Source organism: Lissotriton vulgaris, chromosome 12, assembly GCF_964263255.1.
Source record: "Lissotriton vulgaris chromosome 12, aLisVul1.2, whole genome shotgun sequence".
Classification (NCBI taxonomy): Eukaryota; Metazoa; Chordata; class Amphibia; order Caudata; family Salamandridae; genus Lissotriton; species Lissotriton vulgaris.
In genome coordinates, this window is record NC_141700.1 from 736,961,795 (window position 1) to 736,975,683 (window position 13,889).

At 45.5% G+C, this 13,889-nt stretch overlaps 1 protein-coding gene across 1 annotated transcript in view; it reads left to right on the top strand.

The window, feature by feature from the left end:
- The first annotated feature begins 5,665 nt into the window (after window positions 1-5,665).
- LOC147678454 (extracellular calcium-sensing receptor-like) overlaps window positions 5,666-13,889 on the top strand; it is a 110,311-nt gene continuing 102,087 nt past the window's right edge. The window contains exons 1-2 of the mRNA XM_086945637.1: window positions 5,666-5,826; window positions 8,866-9,157. Coding sequence (XP_086801763.1) covers window positions 5,666-5,826; window positions 8,866-9,157 — 453 coding nt within the window. The remainder of the gene's footprint in view (window positions 5,827-8,865; window positions 9,158-13,889) is intronic.

The following is a 13,889-nucleotide window of genomic DNA, read 5'->3' on the forward strand; positions in this document are numbered from 1 at the left end:
GCAGCAGCCCCTATCACATGCATTTAATAATGGTGTGTTGAAGAGTGGGACAGTGCGGAGGAAGGAGTGAAGGAATAGGAGGCTAGAAAAAAATTAAAAAATGTGAAAATAAAACAAGAAATATAAATAAGAAGAAGAAAAAAACGAAAAAAAGACGGACACAGAAAAAGAAAAAGTGAGACAAATGCGCTTCTCAGGCTTCCCACCCATATACCACCCTTCTACATTTCCTTTTTTGTACCCCAAACTCACTGTTGTCTCATTATTTACCGTAATTCTTCATTGTGAGTTGAAATGATGCCATAAACAGTTGAGTGTGTTTCATTATCTAGATGTTCTTTACCTCCCCTGTTTTTTTTCTTTATTAGCTTCTATTACTTTATTTCTTCTTTTCTAACATTTATGCTTTCTTTTCCTTTCTTGTTTTTTGTATTTTCTACTACCTTCTGAAATTCTCTTGTTCTGTTATTTATGCTATAATTATCTAATCATTGTCTTTCTAATAAAAAAGAGGAGATTCAACAGGGAAGAGAGACGAAAATATGCAGAAGAAAGAAATATATGGAAGGAGCAAACAGAAAAAAGGAACACGGTGCTAGGAGAAGGTGGTCTGAACCATAGGAATGCAACAAATAGGGGTGAAATGCATTAGTTATAAAAAGAGAATAAAAGAAGGAGAAAGTCAAGTCGAGAGTAAATAGGAAAATAGTGAACATTGTTCAGCGCACATCAGAAAGGGAATCGTCTCTTGGAGGTAGGAGGTAGGTTTAATAATATGGCTACTGTAATTCACCTTCTTAGTGTGCTTTACATCGAACTGCCAATGATGAAAGGCTGAGACATGCTTGCAAGCACACGAGCCTGTGATCTGTGTGCGATTCAGCTTTCTGTGACCACGTGCTCCACCCACCGAGCTATCCTGGCCGAGTTTCACGACGTTACTTTTATGACGTTGTAAACAGTCTGTGGAACTTTAGTTTTCTGTCTCTCAAAGGCCGCCGAACTCCTATGCGGCTTGAAGTGCCAGGTTGTTTGTGGTCGGTGGAACGGTGACCTTGTTTGTGAAAGGTCGCTCCTTGCATATGTTAACACGCAGGCAGCGCTTTTCAGTTGTTGCCTAAACTATCTCAGTCTAGGTGGTGCGAAATGATTCAATTTAAGTTAGCAGTATTATGATTGTATTGTACGGATTGTATTGTAGACTGTATATAGCGCTTCATACCCCATTGTGTTGCACCGAAGCACATTTTCTGGTGATTAACACAGCACAGTGGCAGAGTGGTTGGTTGGCAGTGTTGTACTTGCTGTGATCCTATATGGGAAGCATGTGCGCGTCATGCTTGAGTGACCAGAGGTCCTCTCCTCTCCTCTTGGGGCGCAGTGCCTAACAGGGATGGAGAAGGTGGTGGGCGCTTTAGGCGAGCAAAGTTTAATCGCAGCTAGCTTGCAGGTATAATGTCGGCTGCATCATGGGCTCTGTAAGGCTAGACGCACAAGAAACAGGCAGGGGTCCACCGGGATGGCTGTGGTGGAGCTGGACAAGGAGAGGGAAGGTGGGATGAAACATGGAGGCCACTACCCCGCACCAGTGGGCAGCAGGTCTGTGGATGATGTGTGTGTGTGCCCAGAAAACGAGGGCAATCCAAGGATGCTCTGTCAGCGTGGAATTGGTAACGCAGGCACTCGGGCAATACCCGAGGGGCCGGTATCCGAATTCCAGCTGTGGGCTGTTTTTTTTTAGCTGCCTGGCCTGGGGGCCGATTTGGCCGGTTTCTGCCTTGTTCGATGCCGTCAGTGGCCCAGTAGGTGCCTGAGTGCCCTTTCTGAAGACACATGGGCGTCCATTACCTCCCTTTTATCACTGAGCAGAGGCGTCACTCCCTTTCTCTCACTGGGCCGGCCTATTAATGGATGCATATTGAGCGGGGGCAGGGGGCCTGAGCAAAAGTGTTCTCCTGGTGTGTTTCACTAGTGTAAACTAACCCGTGCATTTTTTTTAAACAACCCCCCCCCCCCCCCCACACACCTTTTTTTTAATACAATTTCGCCGAAGCAGTGTTTTGCAAAAAGGCAGTGTGCAAATGTGGGCCTATTTTTTTTATCTTGACCTGGACGATTTTTAATCCCAATCCAACCCTGCCTGCAATCCATGTCAACACGTGTAAGGCAGAGATGCTGTCGATGGAGGAGAATTATGGCAAAAGGGGACAATGGAAGAGCCATTAAGGCTAGGAACCTGAGCCATGATTGAAGAACAAACGCCAGGAGGTCGTCGCTGGACTGAAGAAGCCAGAGTTCACACCGACTGCACTCATGCCCCCGAAGACTCCCAGGGGAGGACCAGCCCACTGCTGGTCCTCCCCTGGTAGTCTTCGGCCAGGCCCCAATCCATGACCCGCCCAGGGCTCGCTCCACCACTTCGAACAAGCCCTGGGCGGGTCACGGATTAGGCTCTGGCCAGAGAGCGCCCCTACACATGCAAAGGTGGGAGGCGCGACCCTTGGTGGGTGCTGCCTTGACGGATGCCTTGACAGCAAAAGAACCAATGAGCCGCCTTGTCTAGCCATTGTGTCCTCACCCATTCACACACCCAGAGACCCACGCTGGTTCTAGTGCATATGAGGTGGAATCCTTCCGCCCTACTAGAATTCCCAGCAAGCCGACCTGCACACCCCACTGTAGTCAGAAATGGCATTGTAGGCTAAAAATAGACAATGTGGCTGGAAGAGACTTGCTTAAGGCTGCAGTGTGGCATAGGTTTGACCAAAATGATGTGTTCGGTCTTGGGCCAGCCCTCTCCCCCAAAGCCAGAGGGTCGCCAGGATGGTTTGCGCGCCATGTACCGGTCTACTTGCTATGTTATCACATTTTGATGCACAATGATGCATAGAACAATAAGTCACTTGGGGGTGGAGGGCAAAGAGACACTACTGCGCTCTGTCTAAAGGTGGGTGTCAGAGGAGTCCTGGCAGAGTGGACACCCCTCATAGTGTGTAACTATGGTGTAACCCGTGCCCCTGGGTTGGGTGGGCTGGTCAGCAGAGGTGAGAAGCAGAAGGTGGGTCACCTATTGTAAATGACGTAAGTGACTGGCTAAAAAGGAGTGAAAGGTAATGCCACCGCCCTGCAATGCTGTGACAGTGTCAGTGTGCAGTAACAATCCGAGGAAGTCCTGTTATGTGGGGTGCGCCATTCCTAGACAGAAAAAAAAGCGTTTTAATTTGTTGGAAATGGAGCTCACGCCTGCTCCCTTGCGCGGCCTTTAATTGCATTTTTTTGTCATACTTATGTGAAAAGAACGTGCCACAGTGAATGCACGATCGTGGAGTCCAGGGAAGTCAATGCTCGCTCCGTACTTGAAGCTTTACTCTCTGTCTGTTTGCTCCAGTCACTACCCTACTGGTCCATGACACTCTTTTGGAGACTTCCACTGTTTTGAAATCTGACACTTGATCATTCATTTATTGGCAACTTTTTGCAATAACCAATAATATAAAAAGATGGCGGGCAGTGGCTGCAGGATCCAGGGTTCAGGTGACGATCGAGAAAGATATTTGTCCACCGGTCCTAACCCAATATGGCCACCTGACTGCCAGCCAGCCACGCTACCTGGTGCACTGCGACGCGGCTGTTCAGAAACGCATCAGCCAACCAACACGCTTAGTATGGCACTGGGCGTCAAAGGGCCAGGTGTCTAGTGCAAACATTCTGGTTGGCTCCCATGGGACTCTGTGTCCAAAGTACCATTGGCCAATAATGCCAGTGCTGGTTAACTTGTTGTCCCATTTTAGCCACTGTGTAATCCTGAATTTCTCACATCGGTATTGATTAGGTAGATTGATACTGTTGACTCTGTATTGATTGATATATTGAAAGATACCATGCGCACTGGTGGATCACTCTTCCCCTCAAAAGAGAGAGTGTGCGTCCTGTTTGATAATCACTTGAATTAAAGTTACAATTAGGCCTCATGGTCTTTGAGTATGAACAGGACAGAAGTAAGACAATGACACCTGACAGGAGCTTTCCAGACTTTGTCGAGCCTACGGGACCTTAAACTCACAGGGGCAGATCTACAAGTAAGTGCCACTACGCGCCACCACAAACCCTTTGGCTGCGCCACGCTGCGGCACTTTCAAAGCACAGGGATGCAACACATTTACAATAATATGCCGCATTCCTGTGCTCTCCCTGTGCTGGCGCACAAACAGCTGCCATGCGCCAGCGCAAACACCTTTGCAAAATTCCTGAGTCATGGGGAGATTGTTTTTGTGCAGGAAGGTGCCCCTTCCTGCACAAAAACAATCACTACAGGCATTTTCCTCTTTCAATGCGTGCTGTAGAATACAGCACGCATTGCAAGAGAAAAAAACGAGGAGAAATGATTTTTTTTCCTAATTTTGCCTCACTTCGCCACATACTGACGCATTTCCAGGTTTATGAATCTTCTTAAATCTAGAAATGTGTCTGGTTCCATGGGTGTTGCGTGGGAACACCCACAGCGAAACCCATGGAACGCCGCTTTTCACGCAAGGTGCTGCATGTAAAGGGGCCGTATTTACAAGGACAGAAAAAGCCACGCAGGGTGGCTTTTCCGTACTTGTAAATACGGGGCAGAGAAATGCGCTGCCAGTGCGTCACAAAAAGTGGCGTACTGGCAGCGCAAGGGGCCTGTGAATCTGCCCTTTAGTTTTCTGTAATTTTTTTTAAAATAGACTAATAGTGAATCATATTACATTTTTCGCTATTGATAGACTAAAAATAGAGTACAGTTAGCTGAAATATGACGTTCTCTGGCAGCAGTTGTGAGTAAAAATGCTTTTAAATGTATGGTTTGTGCATGCTTGAGAGTAAAAGTGTGTGTACATGCAATAGGGTGTGTGAATGTGTGTATATGTGTAAACATGTGTGACTAAGTGAAAGTGAAGGTCAAAAGGTGTGTTATGTCACTTCCGTTACCCCAGGCATATTGGTGAATTGACGTCCATGTCTGCACCCTATAACTGCCACTTAGGGCGCTCTCACAATGGATTGATCTATTGATTGATGAATTTATCAAGTGCACTGTTCCTAGGAGGGTGTCCTGATACTAGAATCAATTGATGTGAAAAGAGACGTCAAAATGGAGAACAGATGAGCTAATTTTATTGTATTGTAATTGCATTTGTATAGTGCTTACTAGCCCTGGTGAGACATTGAAGCTCTTTCTGCTGGGCAGTACACTGCTCCGGATCCCATGGTTAGTTGTTAGTCCAGTGATTACTGGTTATTGCTGGTCACTGAAATTAGACTTGTGCTGTCAAAGAGACCATTCCATGAATTGACTCCAGTGTTTTGCTTTGGATTACATTAGTGGGAGTTATGTGACATCATTAGTGGGGCTGTCACAAATTAATGCAGATGTTATGTGCATTTCTATAGCGTTCTAATCACCAGTGAGGGTATCCAAGCGCTCTAAAGATGAGCAGGCAGCTGTCCTCTGGTGAGGTGAATCAAAGAGCCAGCCCGTCAGCTTCTTCCCAAATTCGAGAAGCGACAAGGGGGCTCTGATGTGGTGGGGGAAGTCCTTCTATGCTCCGGGGGAAAGATATGAGAAGGTGCAACCTCTGGCTGTGGCTTTGTGGATGCAGGGTAAGCGTGCCAGTGAGGGTTCATCTTATCGGAGATGCCTGGCAAGTATGTAGAAGTGTATGTGGCTGTTAAGGTCTGCATGGCTGGTGTTGCCTCGTGCTTTCTATGTGTGTCCGAGCAGTCTGAATTGGGTGCGTTTGTGGATTGGATGCCAGTGCCGTTCTCTGAGGTGTGTGGTGAGGTAGATGCAACAAGGTAGGCTGGGGATGAGTCTTGCTGCAGTGTTTTGAATGGTTTGGAGTCAGAGTTGGAGCTTCTTAGTGATTTCTGCAGAGAGTGTGTTGCGGTAATTGCGTCCTCTGGTGATCAAGGCCTCTGTAACCATTTCCTTGGTGTTCTCAGGTAGCTTTTTGGAGATCTTTTATAGCATTTTAAGAACGCTGAAGCAGGTGGAGGTCACTGCGTTTACTTGGGCTGTCATGTCGAGCTTGTCGTCCAGAATGATTCCAAGGTTTCTTGCTGTGGTGGTGGGAGTGGATTATTTGGCCACTAGGCGGAGCCCTAGGTGGAGTCCTAGGTGGAGGCTTTCCTTCTGAAGATCATTACTTCAGTTTTTGTTAATGTCAGTTTGAGGCGGTTGATTTTCATCTATGTGGTTACCGTGGTCATGCAATTGGAGAAGTTATTTTATGTGGTGAGGTGCTTGTTCGATAGGGTGAGTTTCAGTTGGGTATTGTCTGCATAGGTGAGTATGTTGATGTTGCATGATCTCATGAGGTCAGCTAGTGTAGCAATGTAAATGTTGAATAACACTGGGAGAAGGGATGATCCTTGGGTGACTCCACATAAGAGACTCTTGGCCTTCAATGTGTATGGTGACAGGTTGACTCTTTGTGTTCGTCCTGTGAGAAAGAAACAAACCCAATTGAAGGAGGGTCCTTGTATGCCTGCCTGCTGTAGTCTTTTAATAAGGGTGGACTGAGAGACTATGTTGAAGGTTGTGGTTCTGGCACAAACCTTATTGCATGCTGTCTAGAAGCTAATGTGAATTGAGGTGTTGAGAGAGTTGTTTCTTATGGCTTTTTCCATCACTTTGGCCAGATAGGACAGAAGGAAATTAGACAGGAGTTTGTTAGTTGCTTGGGGTCTGCTGGTGGTGCCTTTAGCAGTGCTCTAACCCTGTTTTTGCAGGGATTCAGGAACATCTTGGAAGTGATAGAGGTGTTCATGATGCAGGTGAGGACTTAGCTGGTATGGCAGCTCCCATGTTGTAGAAGTGGAGGTGAATGGGTCTATAGGTGAGTCGGAGTGGATGATTCTCATGATATTGGCTGTTTCTTTCATGGTGAGTGTTTTGATGGCTGTCAATGGTTTCTGCTGATGTTTGAGGGTAGGCTGGATCATGGGAATAGTAGAGGAGGTGGAGGAGATTAGGTATTGGTAGGGTGCAGGGTATGACTTTCAAAGAAGGACAGTTTTTGAACTTTAAGAGGAGGTGTGGGAAATTTGCAGTAATACAATAATAAAGATCAAGACAAACATGACGTAAAGTAGGGTGTAGTCAATGTAGGAGGTATGCATATGATGGAAAGTAAGGAAACGGTATTTCAAAGAAAAAAGTAGAGGTGACAATTGGAATTGCTCTGCGGTAAAACAAAGAGTGAGGGGCAGAACATTGCAGAGGGTGGAGCATTGACTGAAAAAGAGCATTTACACAGGCAATGCTGGCCCAAAACAGGATGGTCAGGAGAGCCATGGGGGCAGATCTGAGAGAGCAAGTCAGGCATTAGACATTACCCTGTATCACAGACAGATAGGGCATATGTAAATGAATAGCGTGCATGGTTCATTAGGCATAAAGATTTAAACATGACTCTTTTATCAACTTCAAAACAATGAATGTTATAGAGATGGGTTGAGACTGGAATGCAAGAATTAACTCACTGTCTGAATAACTGAGACCAGTTGTTGCTTTTTGGATCCACACATTTTCTTAACCAGTGCAGTGACGTATACAGCACTGCAATTGTGGGTAGGCTGAGGTGGGTGCTGTAAAAATGAAAGAGATCTAGAAAATAGGGACAGTAGACAAATTTGCTAGCACTTCTCCATCACCACCCTGGCTGTGTCTCTCTCTACTCAGAGACTACACCAAAAGGAAGCTAAGCCAAGGTCCCCAAGTTTTAAATTCCATGCTCCCACCTCTGTACTCACCCACCTTTCAAGCACTAACCTGTGCCATTGCACCCTTTTCACTGCTCGACCTCTTTGAGCATAATATATACTCTTAAGAACATGCCACAATCTTTTCTTGCAGTATTGTTACATGACTGGTCCTGCTGTACCATAAATGGTCCTGACCGATGACTCTTTGGATTCAGGGATTGTTCCTATTTTAAGAGGTTGCATGACAGAGTGAAACAAAGAGAAGGCAGAGAACAGAAGGAACATGGGAAGGAAAGAAACAGGTAGAAGATATTTTCCCGGCCTCCTTAGCATTATTTCTGTTCTTTCTTTGCAGAGTTTCTGTGTCACCTTTTTATTTAGTGATTCCAAGAGAGACTGCCCTTGAAGGTACATTATCCAAGACAGCTGAATATGAAGCTCTCTGCCTTTCTGGTGATGTTGTCCATGCCCGCCCGTCTCTGCTCAGCCAGTACCCAAAGCTGTGCCTTGACAAGTCAGCCTGAAGCTTTCTACTCTATGGATGGAGACATTTTGATTGGGGGGACTTTTCCTATCACCCAAGACAATACCAATCTGATGTTCACATTCACAGAACGACCAATAAGGCCAGGCTGTCAGAGGTAAGATTGTAATTATCCTTACACCAAATGTTTTTTGTTTTTGTTTTATATAGCGCAAACTAGACCCGAGAAATCGTCAGATATCAGAGCGCTTTACATGAGCACTAGGGTTGTTGTTGGCAGACATTAAAAGGGAAAATAATGGCAGGTGCTCACTAATCATGGAGTGGGATGGGGGGTATATTGTGAGGAAGTGACACACAATCCACCATAAGTAATGCTTCACTGTTTTAGGAACCTATTTGTGGGCCTTGCTTGATGCCTTGCTTCTGAAAGATTGTTGAGTTTGTCTTGGGAGATTTTATGTTAAAGATCACAATGCAGATGAGGTAAAGGTTTTGAACTCCAAATGGGCAAAAATAAGCCTCTTTTATCATTTATTTTGAAACTGCTGTACATAAGTAAACACTTGAAGAACATAATATATTCTACTAGCACTAAACACGTGTCCCAATAAGTTAATTTACCCATATTTTGACTATTCCAGCTTTTCCATCCCTAACTACATTTGGCTTCAAACTATGGTCTTCGCCATCAATGAAATCAATCGAGATCAGACCTTCCTCCCGAACGTCACACTGGGCTTCCAAGTCTCTGACACATGCCTGTCAATGAGGCGGGCTATTCTAGGCACTTTGATGATATTGACAGGAAATGACGTACCGATTGTGAACTATCGATGCCAGCACAAAGAGCCATTGGCTGCCATTGTTGCTGACTCATCCTCAGCTCGGTCAATATCAGTTGCACGTATCCTAGGGCTCTTCAGATACCCACAGGTAAGGCACAATTTCTTGGCTGAGTCATATATTGAGTAAATCTCCATAAGATTGTGGGAAGGGGGGCCTGATTGCTGATGGCACATTAAAGGTGAAACTTAGCACAGAATTCTGCAGTTCAGTTATCTAATGCCAGATTCATGAATTACACATCTGAGTGAAAAGGTTATATTGAAAAAGCCACAGTGGAGCTTCATGGCTAAGACCACGATTATAAAGTTCAGACGTGTCCACAAAAGTATGCAGGCAACCTGGTCAATCTAGGTCCTGGCACATCAGGTCACAAAATAAGCAAGTTATAAGAGCAACCAATGTGTATCATCTATAAAACCTAAGCTCTTTTATTCGACAAAGGAAGAAATATAAGCCTGCTATCCTGTGTGTCCCTATTCCCTGTATGTGTAAGCTGATGTCTGGAATGCTGAAAACGAATGGTGTAAATGATGTAATAGAATGCTGATGTGTGGAGTTCAGTGGAATCTAGGAGAGTGGGCAGGTGGGTGAAGAATTGAGCCCTGACAGGACCTACCTGAAATCTAAGGGCCGAACATGGAATAAAGAACTCCATCAGAGTGGCTTCAGACTCCTGTATGAAAACCCTACTCTAGGACTTCAACACTTTGGTGACAAGTTATTAGGAGCTTGTGTAAATTTGGCAACAAGACTCTGATGGCATCATGGAGTTCTCTCTGGAATCAAAGGAGGCCTTTCATGAGACAAAATATGTCCCTGTCACCATGGAGGACTAGCTTGTTGCAACCCACCCTCCAATCCATCAGTATATATCTGGTGGAGAGGGGGGGGGGTAGCCAAATCAGCCTCTTAGGCCTTGGCTACTTACTGAAAGCAATCATAAAAAGAATGACCTGTGAAGGATAAATTATATATATTATTCCATCAACAATATAATGTTATTTATTGTTGGATTATCGCATTTGCTTTATGTACATTACTCTCAAAATACTGCCTCCGACAGTGGCAACTCCACTTTGTTCATATTATATTTCCTTGTATTACAAAATCATGTCTATTATTATCAAAATACAACGGATCATCAATCATTGCCACTTTTATACAAATGTAAAAAAATATATTCTACACTCTTTTCTCATATATTTTTTTCTTTTCCCAACCAATAGACAGCCCACATCTTGTTTTGTTACATTGGATCCATCTTATGGGTCATCCACATGTGTATATAAGTGGCGTTGACACAGAGAGCACAATAGACCTACCCTTCTCTGCTCGCCTGGTAGGTCTGTTGCACTCTCTGCACCAACGCCTAAGTGGTGCAGCGCTATGCACTAACCTCTGCTTTTTGACCTATGGGTCAATTCTGACTGATTCATAGGGTTGGATGGTCAGTTTTTAACTCTCATTGAGCCAGGTATCTTCTTTTAGGGGAATACCCACATTATACATCACGTGTTAGGTGTGGGATAGGCTTGCATACACCCTTTATTTTAGGTCCCAAAGAAGCGCCGCAGATACTTTTTGGGCCTTCAGACACAAAACATGTGGACCTGACCACACTCACTCTTTCAGGTTACATGGCGACATCATCCATCTACAGTAGCCCTAAACATATCATGGTTTTTTAACTGTGCCAAGAAAACCTCCCTATTAAATTCTAGTTTGTGATCTCTTAGACAGCTTTAACTTCCTTCACTTGATTAGACACACTCACTCCACCCCACATATTCTTGATGCCCTTACATACATATCTTTCATCATGCAGCAAACAAATAAAAAGACCTCTGTTAAGGCGATCCTTTGCGGGGCCCGTAGGGTATTGCAGCGCCGGCTCTACGAGGAGCACATCCCTGATGCTGAAGCATAAAATCCGCAGGGATGTGTGAGGACACCAGGAAGTAATCCTTAGGAATCTCATTTCTCTACACCCCCTTTCCCTACCCTTGTTTCTCTACTTGGAGTGGTGTGGCTCACTGGTTAGAGGCGGCAGACCCGGAAGCATTGGACGGCCTGGGACCAGGGTTCAATTCCTGACGCGGCAAGGTTGTGGACCAGGGTCAGTGGACTCGATAATTCTCGCCTCGGTGCCTACTCTAACCAGGGATCACACTTGGCAACTCTGGGCATTAGCTTGCCTTATCTCCACAACGGCCCCCTGCATACGCCGGTGATGCCTGGTTTCACCTTGGAGATACCCAGCAGGGACCATCGTACAGGGAAAGCCAGGACGGGTTCCCCAGCGGTCTACAGCGCTGAGATACCCCATGGCGGGGTGATACATGCGCTTTACAAGACTACATTACATTACATTACTTTGCTCTCCGATAGGAACAGGACCTCCACAATTTGCTGTATTAGCAATTTTGGAGCCTGGGTACTGGACCTCTATTGGCTCGCACCCCCCTCTTTTTGTTAAAAAATACACATTTTGACATGCCCAAACCTTCTTTTTTAATACATATGTCAAGGGTTAGCCCTGGACAGCCCCGAGGGCAGGGTGCACTATATTTAAAAAACAGGACATTTACTGCTCCCTGAGCAGAACAGACGCAGCTCCTTGGCTGAGTGACGAATCCCCAATCAGAACTGCTCCATTGCTGCTGCTGTGTGGATCGGACCCATCGTAAAAGACCTGCATCGCTGCCACAACTCGCATCTTGGGATAGATGCATCAACTTTGGGTCCGCCACTGTGCAACGCTTTCCCTACAATAGTTCCTTTCATCTCTCGTTGACGGCAGCCTAGACAATGAAAGTCTGCATTACAGCTTCACCATTCTTTGGAATAATTACATCGCCCCAGCTGCACATTGCATCCTCAACACCTGACTTCACATCGCAAGTCCGGTCAACGGGAACCTCGACATCAATGCAACAGGACCTCGCCCTGCAACATCTTCGGCACAGATCCACACAAACATCCACAACCAGGATTGAGGGTACTCTGTTCAGCGGGCCTAACTGGTAGATGTCCTGCATTCCATTGCTTTCGGCCTGAACTTGTGACTTTGTCCCAGTTCGGTACGACCATATGTCTTCAATAGAGCTTTGTGATCTTGGTGCTATTTCTCACTATAAACTTTAAAATTCAATAACTTCAGTTCGACTCATTGAATACATTAACCTGAATTTGTCTACTTGGGTGTGGGATCCTTTTTGTGTGGTGTTTTCACTGTGTTACTGTTTGAAATACTGCACAAATATTTTACACTTTACCTCTCAGCTCAGCCTGACTGCTCTGTGCCCTGCTACCAGAGGGAGAGTACAGATTAATTAAGGGTTTGCCTGCACCTTACCCTGTTTATGAATGTGCCACATGGTTGCTGCTTGACCTGAGCTTGCACCCCAGTCTACCAGGAACCCAATTTATAACATTGGTGATCAGCGATGAGGATAGGGGCTTGTGTTTCTGCAATGGCATACAGTGATTTGGTGTACACTACCATCCCATGCCTAAGACCAATTTGAATTTAAATTCTCCCTGATTGGCTTTTTTGGTTTTCTAAATTTAGTCTCTGATTGTGATGTCTGAAGATACACCTGCATGCATGGAGTTTGAGCTGGCCAACATGTATGTCTGCACAGTAGTCAAGCTCAAGGAGTTCTGCAAGGAGAGGGGGCTTCCTGCCAAGAATACCAGCATAAAGGTTGAATTTCAAAAGACACTGAGGGCCTAAACTGAAGCACACCTGACACTAGTTGAAGCCACAGAAGAGGATAATGAGAAGGAGGGGCAAGAAGAGGACCATTCTGAGGAACCACGTCCAGTGAAAGGGGATGATTTGACCAATGAAAAGATACCTTGTCAAGGCAGGGAGCAGTGTCTTTTCCTGCAACCTGTCCCCAGAGGAACTGGCTGAGAGGATATAGGAGAGGGAATTCAAGCTGCAAAGGGCCAAGTTAAAAATGGAGACAGAGAAGAAGAAATTAGCCTTGGAGGCAAAGATGGTTGAGGCAGAGATAGCCATAGAGGAAAATAAAACCTTGCTGGCTCATGAGTCAAGCCTAAAGGAACTGGTCATCAAAGCAAGACAGGAAGAGTCCAAAAGTGATGGTGGCACCTTACCCACAATGTATGATGGAGACAAAAGAGTTTGCATTCTCAAGGATCTGGTGTCCAGTTATGTGATAGGGGAAGACATTGCTAAATGGTTTTCTGCCTATGAGGTAGCCCAGAGGGTACACAAGATCCCAGAAGAGCAATGGGGAGTCTGTTTGTAGAAACATATGCCCACCATGGGGTGGGACACACTTCACACTCTAGAGGTTGGGGACCGAACCAGGTACACTCCAATGAAAGCCATTTTAATTGGAAAGTTTGGGCTGCCCCTGAAAAGTACAGCCAAAGGTTCAGGGACAGACAGAAGCTCCTAACCACTCCTGGGTAGATTTTAGGAATTACTCCAGCAAGGCACTGAATGTTTGAGTGCATTACAGTAAAGTGAAAGATTACAATCTAATAGGCTGTACAGTCTGATTATGAGAGAGCACATGCTCAGTATTTGTTTTTCAGAGATGTGCCAGCACCTAATTGAGAGCAAGCTGACTGACCCCAGGAGGCTTGCTGAGGAGTTGGACCTCTAGGCTAGCACCAGAGTGTCCAATAAGGTACCTGGGGGGGGGACTCCCATAAGGGTTGTCAGGGGTCCCACCAGAAGAGGGGGGGGGGGACTTAAAAAGTAAGAAGTTCTTTAATGTCCCCCAAAATAGTTTTCAAGGGAGTAGTGGTAACCATTTCCAGTCTGAGCTTAAGAAGAAAG